The 22,042-nt window shown below is 42.5% G+C and overlaps 1 protein-coding gene across 1 annotated transcript in view; it reads right to left on the reverse strand.

Annotated features, from left to right (window-relative positions):
• Nucleotides 1-22,042, reverse strand: part of TOP3A (DNA topoisomerase III alpha) — a 92,757-nt gene that overhangs the window by 34,396 nt on the left and 36,319 nt on the right. Inside the window, exons 2-11 of the mRNA XM_007941461.1 lie at nucleotides 16,860-16,919; nucleotides 15,635-15,708; nucleotides 14,894-14,969; nucleotides 13,906-14,014; nucleotides 9,758-9,901; nucleotides 9,454-9,624; nucleotides 8,589-8,689; nucleotides 6,727-6,801; nucleotides 2,596-2,678; nucleotides 1,138-1,345 (exon numbers count right to left, since the gene is read on the reverse strand). Of these exons, the coding sequence (XP_007939652.1) occupies nucleotides 1,138-1,345; nucleotides 2,596-2,678; nucleotides 6,727-6,801; nucleotides 8,589-8,689; nucleotides 9,454-9,624; nucleotides 9,758-9,901; nucleotides 13,906-14,014; nucleotides 14,894-14,969; nucleotides 15,635-15,708; nucleotides 16,860-16,919 (1,101 nt within the window). The remainder of the gene's footprint in view (nucleotides 1-1,137; nucleotides 1,346-2,595; nucleotides 2,679-6,726; nucleotides 6,802-8,588; nucleotides 8,690-9,453; nucleotides 9,625-9,757; nucleotides 9,902-13,905; nucleotides 14,015-14,893; nucleotides 14,970-15,634; nucleotides 15,709-16,859; nucleotides 16,920-22,042) is intronic.

Genomic DNA, 22,042 nt, shown 5'->3' on the forward strand with positions numbered 1-22,042 from the left:
GATTTTTATAGCCTTGGAAACCTGTGGGGCAGTTGTACCCTGTCCCATAGATTGCCATGAATTAGAATCCACTCGATGACAGTGAGTTTTTTGGGTATGTAATCAGCCTGCAGTAGTAAAACAAGTTAAAAAGCCCCTGCTTTCAAGGAGCCCACTCTCCAGCTGAGAAAATGATAACTGAAACCTGTGAAACAATCAGGAGTAATGAAACGTGAAGATTTTGCAGTGTACAGAATATGACAAGAGTGTGGATTAAAGTTTCAGGGCAGAGATGGACACTGATCCCATCTTTGAAGGATGGACAGGATTCTTATCACTAACAAGGCAATCCAGCTTTGGGTGGGTGTGGGCGTGGCAGTAGGTATGGGTATCAGCATGAGTGAGGGTGTGGTGGTGGGTACTGATGAGCATGGCAAGTGTGGTGGTGGACATGGGTGTAGGTGTGGGTATGGTGGTGGGCGTGGGTGTAGGTGTGGGTATGGTGGTGGGCGTGGGTGTAGGTGTGGGTATGGTGGTGGGCGTGGGTGTAGGTGTGGGTATGGTGGTGGGCGTGGGCATGGCAGTAGGTGTGGTAAATGAGGGCATAGGTGTGGCAGTGGGTGTGGGGGCTTTACAAATGCATAGAAAAGGTGTAAAAGGTGTGGTGTCCACTCTGTGTGTGGAGGGTTAGTGAAGAAACCAGAGGGCATCTGACAGAATCAGCAAGTGAGGCTGGATAGAATGTACAGCCCCTAATGGAGGGTCTTTCATGAAAACCAGGCAGAAGACTGTGAGATAAAATTGGGACACTGACTTCTCTTTTCTGGTATGTTGTTGTTATGTGCTGTCGAGTCAGACCTGACTCATAGCGACCCCTCCTTGGGTTTCCGAGGCAATATCACTATGGAAGTAGATTGCCCAACCTTCCTTCCGAGGAGTGGCTGGTGGATTTGAATCGCCAGCCTTCTGGTTAGCAGTCAAGTGCCTTAGGCACTATGCTACCACAGTTCCTTTTTCTTGTATAGAAGAGGTATTTAAAAATCACTTATTTTCTGAAACAGAAGTTCAGAGAGTAAATTCAAATCCTGCTTTTGACCCCTTAGTACCTCTCACTGGGCCTGGCAGGTGGTGGTGATAGAAGTATACTTAGAAACTAACCTGCAAGCTGCTGGTGTATTTGGTGGGGTGAATGGGAGGGTGGGCTTGGTCCGACTTATTCCCATTGCGGGGAGTGGGGCCGCCCTGCTCTAGAATTCTCTGGGCAAAAGCCCCCCAGTGTGGATCCCGGATCTGCTGTTCCACCAGTACCACCAGGTTCAGGTCTCTGGGGAAAATGTTTGTTTCAGTTCGAGGATAGCTGATGTACCTAAACAAAGGCAAAAAGAAAGAAAAAGAAATGTCAAGGTCCTTTAGTTGGTCTGTAAACAGTTCAGCTCTGGTGACTCCTGCAAGTGCCTATGTGACACAGCCACCCTGAACTCTGGTTCTAGTGAGGTGGTAGGCAGCAGACTCTGCTGCAGCTTGGTGGAGGTCCAGTGGCCCAGGGTGAAGACTCTGTTGTAGCAGTAGCAGTGGGGCTGGGCAGCGGCAGACCGTTTTGCTCCAATGGAGGAGGTCTTACTGGCTCTGACAGCAGCACAGAATGTGAATCTGCAACTTTACTTAAGGAAAAGGACAATGCTAACTGTAACTCACTGCTGTCGAGTTGGATCTCACTCATAGCAACCTCTCCTTGGGTTTCCGAGGTAGTATCACTACGGAAGGAGGTTGCCCACTCTTCTTTCTGAGGAGTGGCTGGTGGGTTTGAACCGCCAGTCTTCTGGTTAGCAGTCAAATGCCTTAGGTCCTATGCCACCAGAGCTCCTAGGACAATGCTATCCAACAGAAATATAATGTGGACCCTGTTATCTAATTTAAAATTTTCTAGTTGTCATAACTGGAGTCCTTGAGTGGTGTAAACAGTTAAATAAATGCTGAACTACTGGCCAAAAGGTTGGTGGTTCTAACCCATCCAGAGGTGCCTTGAGAAATAAAGGCCTGGTGATCTGCTTCCAAAAGGTCATAGCCTTGAAGACTATAGAGCCGCTCTACTGTGACACACCTGGGGTCATGAGCCAGAACCGACTTGGCAGTAACTAAGAACGGCAGCCACTTTAGAAGAGTAAAAAGACACCTATTCTACAAGTGTGTAATCAACATAAGAAACTACTAATGAGGTAAGTTACATCCTTTTGTCACATCAAACCTTTGAAATCCAGTGTGTATTCTACACTGACAGCACATCTCAATTCAGACAACCTCTCTCTGGAATCCCTGGTTGCATGTGGCATATGGCCACAGGCAAACAACACCAAGAGGTGCTGCTACCTGCCCCCTGCCTAGCCCTTGAGAGGTTGTGAGGGGTCAATAGCAGGATTTGAATTTACTCTGCGGGTTCTTACTTTAGCAATAATTGATTTTGAAATCTTTTCCATGTCAAAAAAATATCACAATTATTCCATTTCAAGGATAAGGTGACAGATATCTAGACTGTTCCTCCTTTGTAAGTTTTATTTCTAAAATATTTCATCCTGATAAAGGTGCACCAAAATCTACTCCCAAATCTAGAGTATTTACCCTTGAGTGTAGAGCCTTTCGGCAATCCTCATGGTTTCTTTTGCATTTATTCTCAACTTGCGTGAAGCCAGCTTCTCAAGTTCCTGTTAAGTGAGTCAGCAGGCATGTTAGGGTGAGTGGTGTCACAGGGGACCAAGTAACACATACTCATCTTCCAGAACACGTTTCACTCCTACCACTCCAGCTGCTGCTGTCATATTGGGAGCAGGGAGAGAGCTGCTGTCCTCAGTAACAATTAAAAGTAATAGTGACAAGGGATAATTAGGGGAAGAAGCAAGATCTGCCTTGAGACATGTCCTCTGCCTTTTGCGCCTGCCCCACAAGCAATCCCGGCCCTGGGCCCAGCCATCTCACACAACTTACATGTTTGTTGAACATGATCCCTTACACTTGAATATGACTCAGAATTACAAACACAGAAGTGCCAACTAATTACAGAGGCAGCAATCGGGTACTGCAGCAATCCTCCAGAGGGTCTAATATTATCTACCTGGGGGCGCCTTAGGCATCTCATTACATTTCTCTGGGCCTGTGTTTCTTCATCTGTGGAATTAAACAAAGGTGCTCTGGTGGTATAGTGGTTAAAGAATTTGGCTGCTGACCATAAAGGCCAGTGGTCCACTAGCTGCTCCAGGCAAGAAAGCGGAGGCAGTCTGAGTCCGTAAAGCAATACAACCTTGGAAATCCAATGGGGGTTGCTATGAGTTGGAATTGACTCGATGGCAACGAATTTGTTTGTTTGTTTTTGGTTTATGGGGAAAACAGGTAATAGCAAGAGTTTTCAAACCTGGCTGTACTCAGAAGCACCTGGCAGGCTCCTTAAAATCCAGAGTCCCAGGCCTACAGTGGATCAGTGCATTAGAACCTCCAGGATTAGGGACTAGAAATTTAAATTTCTCATCAGCTCCCAGGCTGATCCACCAGCTGGGCCCCATTCTTCAGAGGCCCATGGGTCAGAGCAACCCCAAGGGCTTCTCTAGATCCATTCTGTCCATAAGGGTCTGTCGTCACCTCACTGGGGCCCCCACAGGGGTCACTACGCAAGGGGACAAGCACGGTGGGCATATCTACACCAATGTGTGACTGTAGCCAGTCCCACTGTAACTAGCACACAATCTGGCACAGAGCCTGAGGTAGTAGCTCAGCCAAGGTCTGAGACTCACACCTGTGTCAGGAAACCATGTGATAAAAGCATATGGAAAGGATATGATGAGGTTGCTATAAGAATGCTGGCCCATTGTTCATGTCAAGGAGGCTGTATCTTGCAGCACAGGTGGTTCTGCACAGGTGGGACTGATTTTGCAGCATATCCTCAGGGCATGAGCTGTTTTTTTTACAAGGCACTTATGATGTGCATTCTAGGATCACAGGTATATCTAGGATTCAAGTGTAAGTCTCCTATGCTGTGAGCCTCACAGTTTGTGATACAATTCCCTTAGTGCAGTAGCCATCCACAATCTGCCCCTTCTTGCCTTTGTAGCTTCCTCACAGACATGCTACAACCATCTGTAAGAACCCTGCCTTGGCACCACTGTGCCTCCCTGATTTTGGGTCTTTCTACACACTGCTCTCTAGTCTCCTCACAGGTGCATCCTGGAAAGGCCCCCTCACAGAAGAATCCCCAGCCCATTGTGGTTCTGTGTTCTCCTAAATATACCACTGGCCCGACCATGACTCAGCAGAGGGCAGATGGTGCTGCACGGCTATTAATGTGGGGATGCCCCACTCATCTATATGCTTTGTGAGGATAAAGACTGTGTTGGTCTGGTCTACCCTTAGATTCCCAGGGCCTAAGTGCTTAACAAATGTTAAATGAACAAGTAAATAGAACTAAACTAGTGTTAACAGATCATTTCTACTTAATCAAAACCAGTCACTCTCTTCATTAATCCTAGTCTCTCTCTACTCTCTAGGAGCTGGGGCATGCCTCAGGAAAGGGGAATACTTGAGATCTGCGTGACACACTCTTGCCAACTTGGAAAAGAGGGAGGGAGATGATGAAATTGATACACATATGCAAAATCGATTCAAGGAGAACAGCTGATATTGAAATCAATGCATTAAAATAGCTAAAAAACAAAAAACCAATGTGTCTGTAGCAGTATCTGGCTCTGGTACAGAAGCAGGACTAGGAGTGGCTAGGGGTAGATGCTGCTTTGTCTTCCTGGCCCAGCACAGGTGAGGGATGCTATGGTCTTAGAATCTGACCCTTTGTGACCTCCCCGAGGTAGACTGCTGACAGGTGGCCTGAACTCATCAGCTTTGAGATTCTGGTCCCATGGGAAAAAGATGTAGCCATGAGATGGATGGACAGGCAGATGCACCAATCTGTCTTCAACTTTATCCAATGTCCCTAGTTCTGATTCCAGCTTACCAATCAACTAATGACTATAGGACGACTTCTCAAGGTGATGGGTCCAGAGAGAATCAGATTTGGGATAAACAGACTTGGGGAAGTGGCTCCGAAGTATGGTCTGGTTTTCCACGTATTTGCACTAGGGAGAGATGCAGTGCATACTGGCAACTTCTAACTGTAGACAAACTGGCAGCCCTGGCTCTGAGCAGCAGTCTGAGCACTCAGTGAATATGAGCCTGTTGCTGAGAAAGGAACGGTCCCAATGTGTGCAAGGCAGATTTCTAAGTCTTTCTGGCAGAACTAGACCCCAGCCCAGGGGTCTCAGACTCTGAGGTGCATAGAGAAGTGAACCCTGGGAAACAAGCCAACTCACAGCCCTTGAGTACCAGGGATTCTGATAGAGGAAGGGTGGGAGAGGAGCCAGGAGCCTGCATTTTAACAAGAAGGCTATAATATCGACTCTTAACATGGGTAGTTTGAGAACCTCACTTTGGGAACTAGTACTCCAAGACCCACTGAATCCCCTGGATGATGAATATCATTCTTTGAGGTGACCTGGGAGATAATCAGTTGTTATTTTCCCTTGATGATACTTCAACAACACTGTTCACTGTATGGCAATGCATTTTTAACCAGTAAGGAATAAAACACATAAGCCTACTCTATAAAATCACCCCAAAACTTTCCCCTTAGTCCTTTATCACACACAAACATGACCCTACCTCCTCCATGTACGGTTCACCTACAGAGTTGATCCTGAACGCAATGATAACTAGAATTTTCCTGCAAAATGGGACCCGGGAAGGGATATCCCTGATGCGATTTACCCAGACTTGTGTTCCACAGGGGTTCTCTTTATTGGGATTAAGACGTTTCAAAGAATCTTGTTCTATAGTAGGCCCAATAGCATATATTTAAAATTATGTTTACACAGATTATGTAGCAAGATGGAAGAAATTCTTGGGTGAAAAACAAGAAGCTACTCTGACTATAATGCTGTCAAAAACATGCATATTAAAAAAATAGGAAAATACTATTACTGAACATTCTGATTAAAGATTCTATAGAAGAATTCTGATCAAAAGGTGACAAATGCAGAACCAAATTTCAAATTCAAATGGAATCCAGATTTCTAGAGCCATGGAGGCTTGATGAACACCCAGAACTATTGCCCTGAGATAATCTTTGATCTAAAACTATCCCTTGAAGTCTTCTTAAAAACAATAGTTTAGCAGAACTGGTAAAAAATGTTTGTCTTGAGCATTTATACTCTTTTAAGAGCTATCTACATGGGATCAAACTGACAACAGCAACTCAAAAAGTCAGAAAGGAACTATAGTGGGCAGTGAGTTTATGCTTATGAAGGAGGAACAACTAAGAGGTTGAACAGGGTTGTACAACTAAAAAAATGAATTGTACATGTAAAAACTGTTGAACTGGTATGTTTTGCCGTGTATTCTCAACAACAAAATAATTATTAAAAAAATAGGAAGACATAACAAGTGTATCAATAATTATATGAAAATGATGAGATTATACGTGGTTTGTCTTCCTCTTTTTGTTTTCCAAACCTCACAAAATGCAGTTACACTGCATTTTTTTTTTTTTTTTTTAAAAAGCAGCATTATAAGGCTAAGCAGATCCAGGTTTTGGGATTTCTGTTTTTCCCAAGAGGTTTCTTGTGGCCTGTGAAGGGTAGGCCCCAAGTCTGGGTAGTGTAACCCATCCCAACATCAGGAAGTGCACATTACTCAGTGGATCTACCCAGAACATACCACAGTGTCCAGAGCTTGAGGCCTCCACTTGCTCTTCGGCTTGGAGCGGACCTCTATCACAGTCGCCAAAGGATTCTAGAAAGCCAGGAATAGAGAAGACCACATTGACCTGCTGGCACAGCACCCACAGATTTCCTGTGACAGCCCTGCTCAGCATTACAGGTGACACTGGCCAGCACCTCAGTTGGTGCTGAGGGGTGTGCCCTTGTTTGACGCAGGTGGGTGTTGTGACCACCTTCCTGCACAAACCAAGTGTTTAGAGAGCAAGTCCACAAGCCATATTTTCCTCCTCAGGAGCCTAGGAAACAAGGAGTCTGCATTTCTGAAGTATGGTTCCCATGCATTGGTGTTACTACTTTTTAAAATTCAGGATAGTATAAAGTAAAAGAGGAGAAAATACACAACACAAGTTAGAAAACTCCAATCTTAAAACCAATTTTTGAGAGACTGAAAATGGACAAAGAACTGAACTGAAGTTATTTACTAATGAGGATCTGTGTATATCAAAATTCGCAATTCTCCCCTGCAATAGACTGGGGACCCCTGCTGGGACTTCTTACACCACCTCCTGGTGGAGTCAAAGAGGGCAGGTACTTTTTTGTTTTAGACAAATGAGCAGTGTCACAGAGGCTCCAGTGGTATGTGAAGTAATGGGTAAACAGGGGCCTCCTGGAAACAATGTGGTCCATAGCAAGAGCATGGGCTAGAATGTGGATATACTAGGTTTACATCTGCACTTTTCCATCACTAGCTCTAGTGTCTGTGATCAGGCTACTGAACTTTCTCCAGTTTCCTCACCTGTAAAATGGAGATACTGCTACCATGCTCAGGCATATGAGGATTAAATAAAGTAATGCACCACATAAAGTGGGACTTGGTGCACCGAGATGCTCAATAACCACCAGTCCCCTTTACCAAACCAGTACTATATCAGCCACTGAGCTACAGCCACATGATTAATCAAACCAAAGGTCTCTGGACTTGACTTTGGCACCAATGTGCAGTCCCTGGGTTGAACTAGTTACTTCCGTTCTGACTGACAAAGGTGGCATCATAAAAAGGACAGCCTGAAGGTTAGGGAATGTGAAGGTTGGGCCCTGACTCTGCCCCTGACTAGCCAGTGACCCTGAGGTGTTCCTTTGATGTAGAGCACTCTTGCCTCATCCCTTCCCCTTCTAATCATTCAGTCCTTCTCTCAAATGTTGCCCTTTCAGAGATGTCTTTCCATTGCCCTCTCTACCCTCAAGGCTGTTCTCTTTCCTTTACCCAGGTTTATACTTATCACTGTAGGAAATGAACTTGTTCACATGGGCTTGCTGACTGTCCTGTTTCCCCTACACAAAGGAAGCAATTTCATCTGCCCTGTTCAATGCTATGTCCCAAGTACCTAAGACAGTGTTTGGCACACAGAAAATGCTCAGTAGAAATGTGACATGTGCCTGTCATCCCTTTGGATGTCCTCATCTGACCAATGGAACAGAGGTCTAGACCAGATGCTGTCCTAGATCCTTCCCGCTCTCGGAGTCTGGGACACAGATCCTGGTGAATCTCTGGTGTGTTTGGCTCCAGGAAGAGACTATAGTGAAACAGTTCTCAACATCACTGATTTTTATTTAAGTTCTACAGTACATGCAGATGGGAACAGATCTTTCCCTTCCATTTTTTGGTGCCATTTTCACTGGGTTCTACTTTTACTGGTTGGCAAACACTGATGCTCTTAGATGCAAACTTACAGGACATAGAAAAAGCTACAGTTAAGTGGGAAAAGGGGACAGGATCATCTCTGCCAACAGACAGGGAGAGTTGGGACATATGTAGAAGGCTTTTTCCTAGTTCATGAAGATTTCAAAAGTATTTCTTACCTCCATACAAAGCTGATAGAGGACAAGACAAGCTGTGTGGTTAAAGAGACGATGCCTTTTCCAGTTGAATTCTACAATGCCTTCTTTGTGCTCATGAGTTACTGTATTGGGAAAAACAAGCAAGAAAACTGTGACTCGGAGAAGCTACATGATGTTATGATCAATAAAAATAATATTAAAGTGAAAGTCAAAGGAATACGAAGCACAGAAGTTTCTTGACAGCTAAGGAAATCTCAAGTGGATTCCGAATAGTACAAGGAGCAAGACTAGACATCACACATCTAACTCGTGCTATGGCTGCTCCATGGTCCCTGTTATTTCTGGGCCTTCCAATTCCATGACTGTTACAGACTGAACTGTGTCCTCCAAAAAATATGTGTTGTAAATCCTAACCTGTAGACTCGTGAATATATACCCATCTGGGAATACGGTTTCCTTTGTTATCAGTGTGAAGTGTGTCTTAAGTCAATCATCTTTTGAGATACAAAACGAGCAGTATAAGCACAGAGAAGGAAATTCAGATGGGGGAAGGCAGATGCCATACCACGTGAAGATCACCAAGAAACTGAGGAACAGAAGCTGAAGAGAGAGACCTTTTTCCAGAACTGACAAGGAGAGAAAACCTTGTTCTAGAGCTAGTGCCCTGAATTTGGACTTCTAGCCTTCTCAACTGCAAGAAAATGAATTTTTGTCCATTAAAACCATCATTTGTGGTATTTCTGTTATAGCAGCACTGGATAACAAAGAGAATGCTGTAAATAAGACTAGAAGTCATAAATTTAACTAATGCTATGACCCCTCCTCCATGGTCCCTCTGTTATTCCTGGGCCTACTGGCTCCATGCCATAAACAACCCTTTGCTTACCTTTAATTCTATGGAAGGTTTCTGGTACAAAAGCCTGAATGGCTTTGAATCTCTCCACCACAAACCCCAGTGTTGGGAACTGGCAGCTGCCATAACTGATCAACTGCTCTGCCAGCACCTCAGGGAAAATCTTCTGAAGCCTTAGGGTCTGGAACCTTGTAAAGGCAGCACCTGGAGAATAGACAGGCAGGAAGGGAGGGAGAACATGATGGACAGCAAGGGCAAAGTCAGCTGCAGACATACACCATAAACCCCACAATTCAGCCCCCAACTTGCCATGGGGCCTTTTCTGTGTGGTCCTCACCAATTCGCAGGTCCAGCTCCTGCCTCACATCTACAGCATTGCTCACTCTCTGGTCGGGCTCTGTCAGGTTCTCACAGGCCATCCGGATAGCTCGTGGAGTGATCTCAGAGAAACGGGCTCTCAGCACCAGCAGACCGGGCTTCACTGTAGAACACAGCCAGGTCAGAATCAAGACACACTGCTTCATATCACAACGGGGAAAAGGACTCCCTTTTTTTATGTTACTTTGAATCTGCGAGGAATTCATTTTACTGATATGGTTAAATTCATGGTGTACTGACTAAGAGGCAAACGTCATTATGGTGTCTAAACTGAATACTGTCAGAGATAACAGTGGAGTAAACTCAGCTACTAACCAAAATTCTCCTGGTAAGCTTTGTGAAAATTTAGTCTCACTTGCTCTTTTAGACCTTTAGGGAAAAGATAAACTTTGCCAATTAAAGGGTCCTATGGGACAATGTTCATCATCTTTCATGACAGAATATAGGATTTTTACTGTTCTTGATAGATATTCAAAATCCCAAGAGACATCACAGCTTTTTACACAAATACACTTAGGGAAAACAGCATACTCCCCACCTTAGAATTGTCTATTCACCACTTTCTCTAAGTTACTTGAAACCAATATCCCTGTTAGAATTATTCAAATTCACTTCATTAAGTATTTCTTAATACTCACTCAGGCATTGAATAAAGAATATGGGAGATTTAATGAAAGTAAAGAAAAAGTTTATACACAGAAAGAAACATTTTATGAAAGTTACCAGGAGTGGGAGGGGAAGAGAGGGTAAAACACTAGATAGAGTGTGGACACACAATTAACTTGTGTGAGGGGAAAGGCAATATACAACAAGGGGAAAGTCAGCATAAAACAGTCAAGGCAAGGAAGATATTGGGAGGAGCACAAGAGTTAAAAGCAATAAAGATACATACCATTACATAAACAATCCTGAAATAACAGTAATAACAATAATCTACAAGTAGATACATAGACACACAGGCTGAACAACAGTGGGAAGTGAATGGGATTTTACCTATGAATAAATACAGGTTTGACAAAGGATATTTCTACATATGTATTTACATATGCTGCAAATACATCCATGAATACATACAGCTTACAAGGTGCAACAAAGTTTTCATAACTAAACACCCTGAGGGAGTAAGTCACTGGGTCTGGGGGCTCAGAACTCAGGACCATAGTCTTGGGGACACCAAAGTCAACTGGCGTAACATAGTCTACAAAGATAATATTCTACATTACACTTTTTTTTTTTTTTTTTAATTGTGATTTGGGTGAAAGTTTACAAAGCAAATTAATTTTCTATACAACAGTTCATCTACATTGTTTCATGACATTTACTGCAGTCCCTACAATGCAGCAGCTCTCTTCCCACTTCCTCCCTGTGTCCTTCTTTCCTATATATTTCTGCCTTCTGAGCTATCTCCTTGTACAAGTACTGCTCTTCTGATCTCTCATGGCTGATCATTTTAAGGAGTACACCTACCTGGTGTAAATGTTCACTTTATATGCCTGTCTACTGTTTGACTGGAAGCCCCAAGAGTTCTACATAATACTTTGGTGAGTAGTGACTGGAGTCTTGAAAGCTTATGAGCAACCATCTAAGGTGTAACTATTAGTCCCTCACCGTCCAGAGCAAAGAGGAGTGAAGAAAATAAAAGATGCAAAGAAACAACTGGTCCAAAGGCTAATGGAGCATTGTGATCCCCAGCCTCTATGACCTTGAGACCAGAAGAACAAGATGGTACCTGGCTACCACTGTTGACCACTCTGAAAGGGGTCACAAGAGGAAGTCCTGGATAGAGTGGGAAAAAATGTAGAACAAGACTCAAAATCATAAAAACTTACTGCTCTGATAGAGGCTGGTAGACCCTCCTGAGACTATGGCCCTTAGATACCTTTCAGGACTGGAATTGAACTCACCCCTATGGCTCAACTTTCAGCCAAACAGACAGGGCTATAAGTGAACAATGACACCAGGGAGGTTCCCACTCCACAGACCAACCAACCATTCAAGATCAGAAGGGCAGCATTTGCCCAAGGATAAAGCTCAGAAGCAGGAAGGGACAGGAAAGAAGGACATAGGGAAATAGTAAACACTGGAAGGTAGTGGGAAGAGTGTTGTTGTGGGATTACAGTGAATGTCACAAAACAAAATGCATATGAACTGTTGAATGGAAAACCAATTAGCTCTGTCAACTTTCACAGAAATCACAATAAAAAATTAAAAAACAAAACAAAACAAAAAATAAACAGAAGATTTTAGAATGATTCTTTACACTTTGAATTTGGTAGATACACATAAAAAGCAAAGATGTCACTACGAAGACTAAGGTGCACCTAACCCAAGCCATGATATTTTTCAATCACCTCATATGCATGTGAAAACCAAAGAATTGACACATTTGAATTATGGTGTTGGCAAAGAATACGGAATATACCATAGACTGCAAGAAGAACAAACAAATCTCTCTTGGAAGAAGTAGAGCCAAAATGCTCCCTAAAGTGAAGATGGAGAGGTTTTGTCTCATGTACTTTGGACATATTATCAGAAGGAACTAGTCTCTGAAGAAGCACATCATGCTTGGTAAAGGGTCAGTGAAAAAGGGGAAGACCATAACGAGATGGACTGATAAGGTGGCTGCAATGATGGGCTCAAACAAAGCAAGAGTTGTGATGAATGCACAGGACTGAGTAGTGTTTTGTTCTGCTGTACACAGGGTCACCACAAGTTGGAATAGACTCAACAGCACCTAACAATAACAACATATATGTATATGCATGCATACATATACACACACACACATATGTATATACACACACATATATATGTATATATGGGGTCCCTGGCTGGCACAAACAGTTAAGTGCTGGGCTGCTAACTAAAAGACTGGCTCCTTGAACCCACCCACAGGTGCCATGAAAGAAGGCCTGGTGACCTACTTCCATAAAGATTATGGTCCCTGGATTGTGCAGACATTCCATGCTCAGCTGAGGTTGGTAGTTCAAACCCACCCAGCAGCAGCATCCAAGAACCAGGCCTGGCAATCCATTATCACAAAGATTATAGTCAACTCCACGCTGTAGCCAACAGGGTCTCTATAAATGAATACCTCAACAAACATAAATCAACAACAGAGTGACAAACATTCACTCACTCTTTGGAGCAAAAAGAGCATAGAAAATCAAAGAGTAAGGAAACAAATAGTCCAAAGGACTAATGGACCACGCAAACCCCAGAGTCCACGACTATGACACCAGAAGAACTATATGGTATCTGGCTACCAGAGCTAACTGCTCTGAAGGGAATCACAATAGGAAGTCCTGGATAGAATGGGGAACACAAGGTGGAACAAAACTCAAAACGATAAAATTGATCAGGCTTACTGGCCTGACAGAGACTGGAGGGACTCCTGAGACTGTAGCCCTTCAACATCCTTCAAGTGTGGAATTAAACTTACACCCATGGCTCAACTTTAGCCAAACAATTGTTGCCTGTTGTTAGGTGTCATCGAGTCAGTTCTAACTCATAGCGACCCTACGTGCAACAGAATGAAACACTGCCCAGTCCTGTGCCAGCCTCACACTCTTTGCTATAACTGAGCCCATCGTTGCAGACACTGTGTCAATCCATCTTGTTGAGGGCTTTCCTCTCTTTTGTTGACCCTCCATTTCACCAAGCATGATATCTTTCTGACAACATGACCACAGTAGGTGAGATGAAGTCTGGCCACTCTTGCTTCCAAGGAACATTCCAGCTACACTTCTTCCAGGCAGATGTTTTTGTTTTTCTGGCAGTCCATGGTACTTTCAGTATTCTTCACCAACACCACAACTCAAAAGCATCAACTCTTCTTCAATCTTCCTTATTCATTGTCCAGCTCTCACAAGCGTATGAGGTGACTGAAAATACGATGGCTTGGGTTAGGTGCACCTAAGTCTTCAAAAAGACATCTTTGCTCTCCGGCACTTTAAAGAGGTCTTTTGCAGCAGATTTGCCCGGTGCAATACACTCAGAAGGAAAGGATACATGTGGAAGAACTAGTGGCCTATGGATACACAGATATAGGAGAACAGGTTATTTATGTGATCCCAAAGTAAAAAACTCAGAAGTGGCATCACCTACCAGCCTTGCATACGTGGATAATCTCAAACCCAATATTCTCCCCTTCTCTGTCACAATCAGTCCAGATCACCAGAGCCTGGCACTGCCGTGCCTCTCGTTCTAGAGTTTTCTGAAATTCACAATGGGGAAACAGCAGTGAAAGCAGATTCTGAAAAGCAATTACTTGACACTTCTCACTAAAGAATCTGATTGAAAATTAATGGCATTCTTGGAGTACACCAACTTGAGAAAAAAAATATCAGAGGAAACTGTTCCAACCAGCTACAATGAATGGGAGGTCACTAGTGCAGTCCCTCCAGTTTAGAAAACTGAATGTTCAGTAAAACACTCCTGACACACAAGTATAAATCATCTACAACATACATTTATAACCCCCAATGCACACTTACATCTCACTCTTGATATATACTTGTAACTCCCCTGACACATACTTAGAAATTCCCAGACACACACTTACAATTCACCCTTAATACATACTTACAACTCACCTCTGACACATACTCATAACTCACCCCTGACAAACGTATAACTCAGCTCTAACACACTTTTATAGCTCTTCTGGTTCTGATTAGAACTGTTCTTTTAAATTAACACCCAAGTGAATTCCATCCTAAGCTTTCTCAGCTAGCTGTGAACTGTAGGTGCCCTGATTACTTGAGAATAGCACAATTTATTTCCAAATAACTGCTGGCATTGCGTAGTCTCTTAACTCTAATTAGGTGGGGTGAGGGCTAGAAGAATTAATGATGAGTAATACTTACTTAAACAACTATTATTCACAAAATGGCTTACTTTAGTCCCTTGGTCACCTACGTTTTAATGGCCTCATTTACACAAGGTGTGAGAATAATCTTTTTAATCATGATACTGAGTTTGTTGGAATACATTATTTCTAAATTCTAATGCACTAAAAATACAGAAATCACTCATTTTGACTATTTTGTGGTTGTTCCAACCCCAATGCCATATGTCCTCCAAAAGATCCTACCTTGATGCCTACAAAATTCTCTGGGCAGTATTTTTCAATTTCTGCTTCAAAGAGGACAAGGGGATTGCAGCTCTGCCTAGAAAAGAAATAAAAACAGAAGTAGTAGTACAATTTAGAAAAACAAAAATCCTACCTCAGTCCACAATGGAGAGTCATCCATTCTAGTGAGACCAAATAGCTTGGTGGGCTCATGGATGGATCCCCCATAGAAAAAGCTTCAAGTGAAAACCTCAGATGATTAAAAGCAAGGCTCTGACTCTCTTTATAATGTACTTCCCAATTCCCCATGAAGATAATAGAGTGGCTAAGAAGAAATTCTGGAACCCTTTCATGCATACCTGCAGTAAGATATATGCAATTCAATGACTGACCGCATGAAAAAGGTCTGTTTTGGGTGAACGTTTAAAAGCGTTTTCTTATTCTGTAGATAGGATAAAAATTCACAATGAATTAGATATTCTTAGGAGTTCTGGTAGGAGCTCTGGTAGCATAGTGCCTACGGCACGTGACTGCTAACCAGAAGGCAGGCGGTTCAAACCCACCAGCCACTCCTTGGAAGACAGGTTGGGCAATCTACTTCTGTACTGATACTGCTTCGGAAACCCAAAGAGGGGTTGCTATGAGTCGGGTCCGACTTGACGGCACATAACAACAACAACAACAGGTTTTCTTAGTAATATAAAGTTATACAGAAAGATCAATATGTCTCAGAAAAGTCTCTTCCCAAGGAATAATACTGACCATTTTCGAAACTGCATCTGGAAATTGTAAGCCAGCAAATGTCCAGAAACCGAAGTCATTACCATTGTAACATTCTGACAACAAAATGAATGACAACAAAACCTGAGTTATTCTTTTAGCAGTTATATGTTGCCAAGTCATTGAAATAAAATGGAGGGAATTATATGAAAGAAAAAACAAACTAAAACAGTGGATTGGGACCAAACATAAATATAGGTCTGCAAAGCCACAGCAATCCAATTATGCTAGTACCAAAATGCATTTTTTATCATTTAAAATTTTTTCCCTTTTTTTTTTGTTTGCAGATTATATAGCTTTTTTCTTGTTATAAAGGGCTGAGGTGAGACCATATCTTGACCCATAGCAACCCCTTCTTGGGTTTCCGAGGTGGTATCTCTACGGAAGTAGATTGCCCAATCTTCCTTCTGAGGAGTGGTTGATGGGTTTGAACCACCAGCCTTCTGGTTAGCAGTCAAATGCCTTAGGTACTACACCACCAGAGCTCCCGTTAAAAATTGAGTTCTTATAAATTATCAAGGAGCCCTGATGGCACAGTGGTTAAAGTGTTCAGCTGCTAAACAAAAGGTCGGTGGCAGTATGACTACCCTAGCCGCTCTGTGGAAGAAAGATGGGACAGTCTGTTTTCATAAAGATTTGCAGCCTTGGAAACCCTATGGGGCAGTTCTACTCTGTCCTATAGGATTGCTATGAGTTGGAATGGACTTGATGATAATGGGCTTGGTTTGGGTTTTTATAAATTATCAAATAATAACCTGTAACTAGGGACTTTCAGATCAAACAGTAGTTAGTCTTCAAAGACAGTGACATTGCTGTAATATACAGGCCCTTTGATTAAAAAACTCGAAAACAAAATGCAGTTTAGGGACAACTTGTAGTTTTTTTTTTTTTTTTTAAAAAAGGAGTCCTGGTGGTGCAGTGCTTAAAGCACTTGGATACTAACAGAAAGGCTGGTGTTTGAACCCACCAGCTGCTCCACAGGAGAAAGATGTGGCACTCTGCTTCCCTAAAAATTATAGCCTTGAGACCTCTATGGGGTAGTTCTACTCTGTTCCATAGGATTGAGGTAAGTCAGAAATAATGGCAATGAGTATGGTAGAAAGCCAACCTTCTCAGCCACAGCTGAATACCCAAGGCATGTACAACAAATGGCACATAGATCTGAAAGCACACATCAGCTGTATGATGCAAATGCTTCAGTACCTACCTGGCCACATAGGTGATAATCAAATTCATAGATCTTGTTGAATTTGGAAAGTCCTTCCCTCTATAAAATGCAAGAAAAATAAAATCTGTGAGTTTAATTACATTAATTTTAGTGACTCCTCAATTAAAGTTTGCACAAAACCCTGATAAGTGAAAATATTAAAAATACAACAGTATCTCCTACAGATAAAAAATAGACTACACTGAACAACTACCCCAAAGACGATGTAAAACAATCAACCACAAGAGATCAGAAGGGCAGTATTTGCATAGGGAGAAAGCTAGGGAGGCAGAAATAAATAGGCAAGGAGGACACAGGGAAAAGATAAAAGATAATCACCAGGAAGAAGTGGGAGGAGAGCTGTCACATCGTGGGGATTGTAATAAGTATCATGAAACAAAATGTACATGAATTCTTGAATGTAAAATCAGCTTTGTAAAATTTCACCCAAATCACAATAAAATGTCAAAAACAAAAAACAACAAAATCCCTATGGAGCAGTTATACTCTGTTACATGGGGTCGCTATGAGTTGGAACTGATTCGATGGCGCCCGACATTTAGAGAGAATGTCTTATGTGCCAAGCTTGTCTCTGAGCATGCTAGCTGCATCGCATTTAACCTCATCACTATAAAAAAAAGGAAACAAAAGATCATTTATTGAGTAGCTTCTCTAGTTAGCAAGCACATACTTTGTAGAATTCATGGAATTTTTATGCTTCAAGGTATCTTTGAGATCAACTAATATAATATTTTATATATGTGTTACATTTACATTTATATAAGACTGACCTGTCCAAGGTCGTATGACAATTTAATGGTAGAGAAAGGATTAAGTTACAGAGGTTATGCAGACAGAAACCAGACAGAAGCAGAAGAAAGAAACAGCAAAGAGAGAGAAGGCAATGAAGCTTCTAAAAGGGCTGTTAACACAGGTCAAGGGCTCTGATGTTGAAGACAGCAAGAAGCCAAAAAGGGGCCTTTCAGCAGAGCCAGCAGCAACAGGCCTGGAAGGGGACCTGTGGTGGAGTTAGTGGTGATGGTAGGGAGCTAAGAGGGCCTGTCCTGAGGAGTCTGAGAGAAAGCCTGACCCTGGGGGGGGGGGGGGGGGGACACGGGCAGCAGCAACAGGAGGCTTGTCCTTGGTAGGGAGCTGAGAGGAGGCAGGCCCACATGGCTGAGATGATGTGTGCATGGTAAAGAGAAGGGCCAGCTTGCTTGCAAAACCAACAGGAGCTAAGAGAGTTGTCTTGCATTGAAGAGAGGTATGTGCTCTCCTCTTCAGGAGAGCCTTCTAGATTTTGCCTGCAAGCTTTCTTATCCTGATTATGAGTTGCTTCCTTAAAAAACCACTTAATTGTAAGTGCTGTTTGTTGGCCACTGCAATGAAATTTCAAACCCAGAAGAGAAGAGTGCCATGGGAGGGATGGCTGGTGTCCAAATAGTAGAAAGGCTGGAGAGTGGAGGTATATTTGATCTCCACCTCATAGATTATCCCCAGCTAAAAATTATTCCCAGCTAAAGTTAAGGAGCTCTGGTAGCATAGTGGCTAAGACACTTGCCTGCTAACCAGATGGCTGGCGGTTCAAACCCACCAGCCACTCCTCGGAAGGAAGGCTGGGCAATCCTACTTCCATAGTGATACTGCCTCGGAAACCCAAGAAGGGGTCGCTATGAGTCGGGTTTGACTCAACAGCACATAACGACAACAAAGTTAGACAGGTTCTGATGCTAGTACTACTCAAATTTCACAGCCACACAAAGACAGTAACAGACAATGTTTCACTGTTATTCATAAGGTTTTCAGTGGCCAATATTTTCAGAAGTGGACTTGGCCACGTGCTTCTTCCTAGTTTGTCTTAGTCTGAAAACTCTGCTGAAATTTGTTCACTATGACCCTGTTAGGAGCTCTGGTGGCGCAGTGCCTACGGTATTTGGCTGCTGACCAGAAAGCTGGTGGTTCAAACCCACCAGCCAGTCCTTGGAAGGAAGACTGGGCAATCTACTTCTGTAGAGATACTGCCTCAGAAACCCAAGAAGGGGTCGCTATGAGTTGAATCGACTCGACAGCAGTGAGTTTGGTTTGGATGACCCTGTTGATATATGAAATACCAGTGGTGTAGCTTCCAGCATCATAACAATATACAAGCTACTAAAGTACGACAAACTATATGTTAATGCCATTTCAGTTTTTTGTGTGTGTTATTTGGTATGACCTGGTAAATTATTTTCTTGGGTCTGGGAACACTCCAAAATTTTCCCCATATATATAATGTAACAGCAATTGCTTCTTCGATTTATGTTATTTCAGCTCACAAAAGGTTTCACAAGAATGCTCTATTCTCAGATGGGGGGGGGAACCTACAATTTTATGTTTATTTTTTTCAAGGAATTGCCAATATGGCTCATCTTAACTGATAAAGGAAAAAGCTCGACAAAATTCAACACCCTCTCATGACAAAAGCACTCAGAAAACTAAAAATGGAAGAGAATTTCCTGAACATGACAAAGAGCATTTGCAAAAAACAAACAGCAGATATCACAATGTTCAAAGACCGAAAGCTTTTCTAATAAGATCAGGAACAAGGCAAGCATGCCCACCTTTTCAACATTGTGTTCGAAGTTCGAGGCACAGCAATTAGGAAATAAAAGGAGTTAAAAGGCATCTTTTTTGGCAGATGACATCTTACATATTGTAGTCAAGTTAACTGTGTCTTACAGCGACCCTACAGGACAGAAAAGAACTGCTGCATAGGGTTTCCAAGGCTGTAATCTTTAAGAAAGCAGATTGCCAAATCTTTCCCCTGTGAAACAGTGGCAGATTCCAATAAGGCTCCTTGAGATCATATGTAGATTCCTGAAGAATCCACAAACTAACTAAACTATTAGAGAGGTAACATATGAACTCAGAAAAGTAGAAGGATGCAAAATCATGATACCACTACTCATCTGTCATTTTTTCATACTGTGGTGGCATGAGTGTTGCTGTGATGCTGGAAGCTATGCTACTGGTATTTCAAATACCAGCAGGGTCACCCATAGTGGACAGGTTTCAGTGGAACTTCCACACTAAGACACACTAGGAAGCATAGCCTGGAGATCTACTTCCGAATAGCAGTGGAACACTGTCTGATGTAGTGTGGAAAGATAAGCTCTTCAGGTTGGAGGCATTCAAAATATGACCAAGGAAGAGCTGCCTACTCAAAGCAGAACTGACCTTAAATGACATGGATGGAGTAAAGCTTTTGTGAACTTAATTTGCTGATGTGTCAAGCCTCAAAAGGACAAAAAAACAGCTGCAAACATTTATTAATAACCAAATGTGGAAAGTTGTTAAAAATGAAATGGAACTCATAAAGATCAATATCCTAGGCATTGTTGTTGTTGCTATGTGCTGTCGAGTTGGCCCCGACTCATAGTGACCCCTCCTCCTTGGGTTCCTGAGGCAGTATCACTCTGGAAGTAGATTGCCTCATCTTCCTTCTGAGGAATGGCTGGTGGGTTTGAACCGCCAGCCTTCTGGTTAGCAGTCAAGTGCCTTAGGCACTATGCTATCAGAGCTCCTAGGCATTAGTGAGCTGAAATGGACTGGTTTTGGCTATTTTGAATTGAATGGTCATATGGTCTATGTTACGAAAGACAAGTTCAAAAGGAATGGCATCACATTCATCATCAAAAAGAGTATTTCAAGAACTAACCTAAAGTACAATGCTGTCAATGATAGGATGATATCCATATACCTAGAAGGAAGATCAATTAATGTACCTATTTGCAGTGCAGTGAATTGCTTAACAAGGCGCTTCGAGCCATAGCACTCCATTTTATGATATATTGTAAATCCTAGCCTCCATGCCTATGTAGGGTGGGATGTATCTTGAGCCTGTCTTGCTGGAGGGTGTGACTCAAGTCATTACCCTTAAAGTTTCTCTGAGAGTAGATATGTGAATGTTCTGGGAAAGTTCACTCTCTCTTGCTCCCGATCCTGTATTTGGTTCATCATCATCTTGTTCCTGGACTTGAGACAGCAGCCTGGGCTTGAGCAGCAACTGGGTTTGCTACCCATGCAACCACATGAGTGAAGAGAATCCTCCAGACCTACGCCTGACCCATGGATTTGGGACTTGCTGGCTTCCTTGCCTCTACCACCATGGTAGCCATTTCCCTGGCAGTGTGTGAGTTCTGTGAGATGTTTGTTATAGCAAAATAAAGATCCCTAAGACAGGAGGGAAAGTACTAAGGGGAAGAGGAGTTGATGTTAGAGATGATGGAGTGTTACAGCAGTTTGGAAAACTTGGAAATTTAGGACATTTTTAACCTCTGCCTTATAGGGACCAGCCTTGTGCTGATCTTTCTAAAACAAATTATTCGAGCACTATTATTCAAATTTAAGCACCAACCACTCATGCCAAAAAAAAAAAAAAGAAATTGAAGATTTTTACAAACTTCTGCAGTATGGAATAGATCAAACATGCAATCAAGATGCATTGATAATTACTGGTGATGGAACATGAAAGTTGGAAACAAAGAAGGCTCAGTAGTTGGAAAATACGGTCTTGGTGGTAGAAAATGTGCTGGAGATTGCATTATAGAATTCTGCAAGACCAACAACTTCTTCACTGCAAATACCTTTTTACAACAACATCAACAGTGACCATACACGAGGATTTCACAGGATGGAATACAGAGAAATCAAATAGACTACATCTGTGGAAAGATAATGGAGAAGTGCCATAACATTAGTCAGAACAAAGTCCAGGGGCGACTGCTGAACAGACCATCTACTGAATATATGCAAATTTAAGTTAAAGCTGAAGAAAATTAAAACAAGTCCCTTGAGAGCCAAAGTATGACCTTGAGTAAATATCCCACCTGAATCCAGAGACCATCTCAAGAACAGATCTGACACATTGAACACAAATCATAATGATGAGTTGTAGGATGACATCGAGAACATCACACATGAAGAAAGCAAAAGGTCATTAAAAAACAAAGAAAAGACTAAAATGGATGTGAGAAGAAACTCTGAAACTTGCTCTTTAATGTGGAGTAGCTACCATCTTGCTCCAGCACTAGTATCAAAGTTCAAAAAGACAGAAAATAACAAATGCTGGCGAGGTTGTGGAGAGATTGGGACTCTCATACACTGCTGGTGGGACTGTAAAATGGTACAACCATTGTGGAAAG

This window comes from Orycteropus afer, unplaced genomic scaffold (genome assembly GCF_000298275.1).
Source record: "Orycteropus afer afer isolate SDZICR_OR568_19922 unplaced genomic scaffold, OryAfe1.0 scaffold00080, whole genome shotgun sequence".
In the NCBI taxonomy this organism is placed as follows: Eukaryota; Metazoa; Chordata; class Mammalia; order Tubulidentata; family Orycteropodidae; genus Orycteropus; species Orycteropus afer.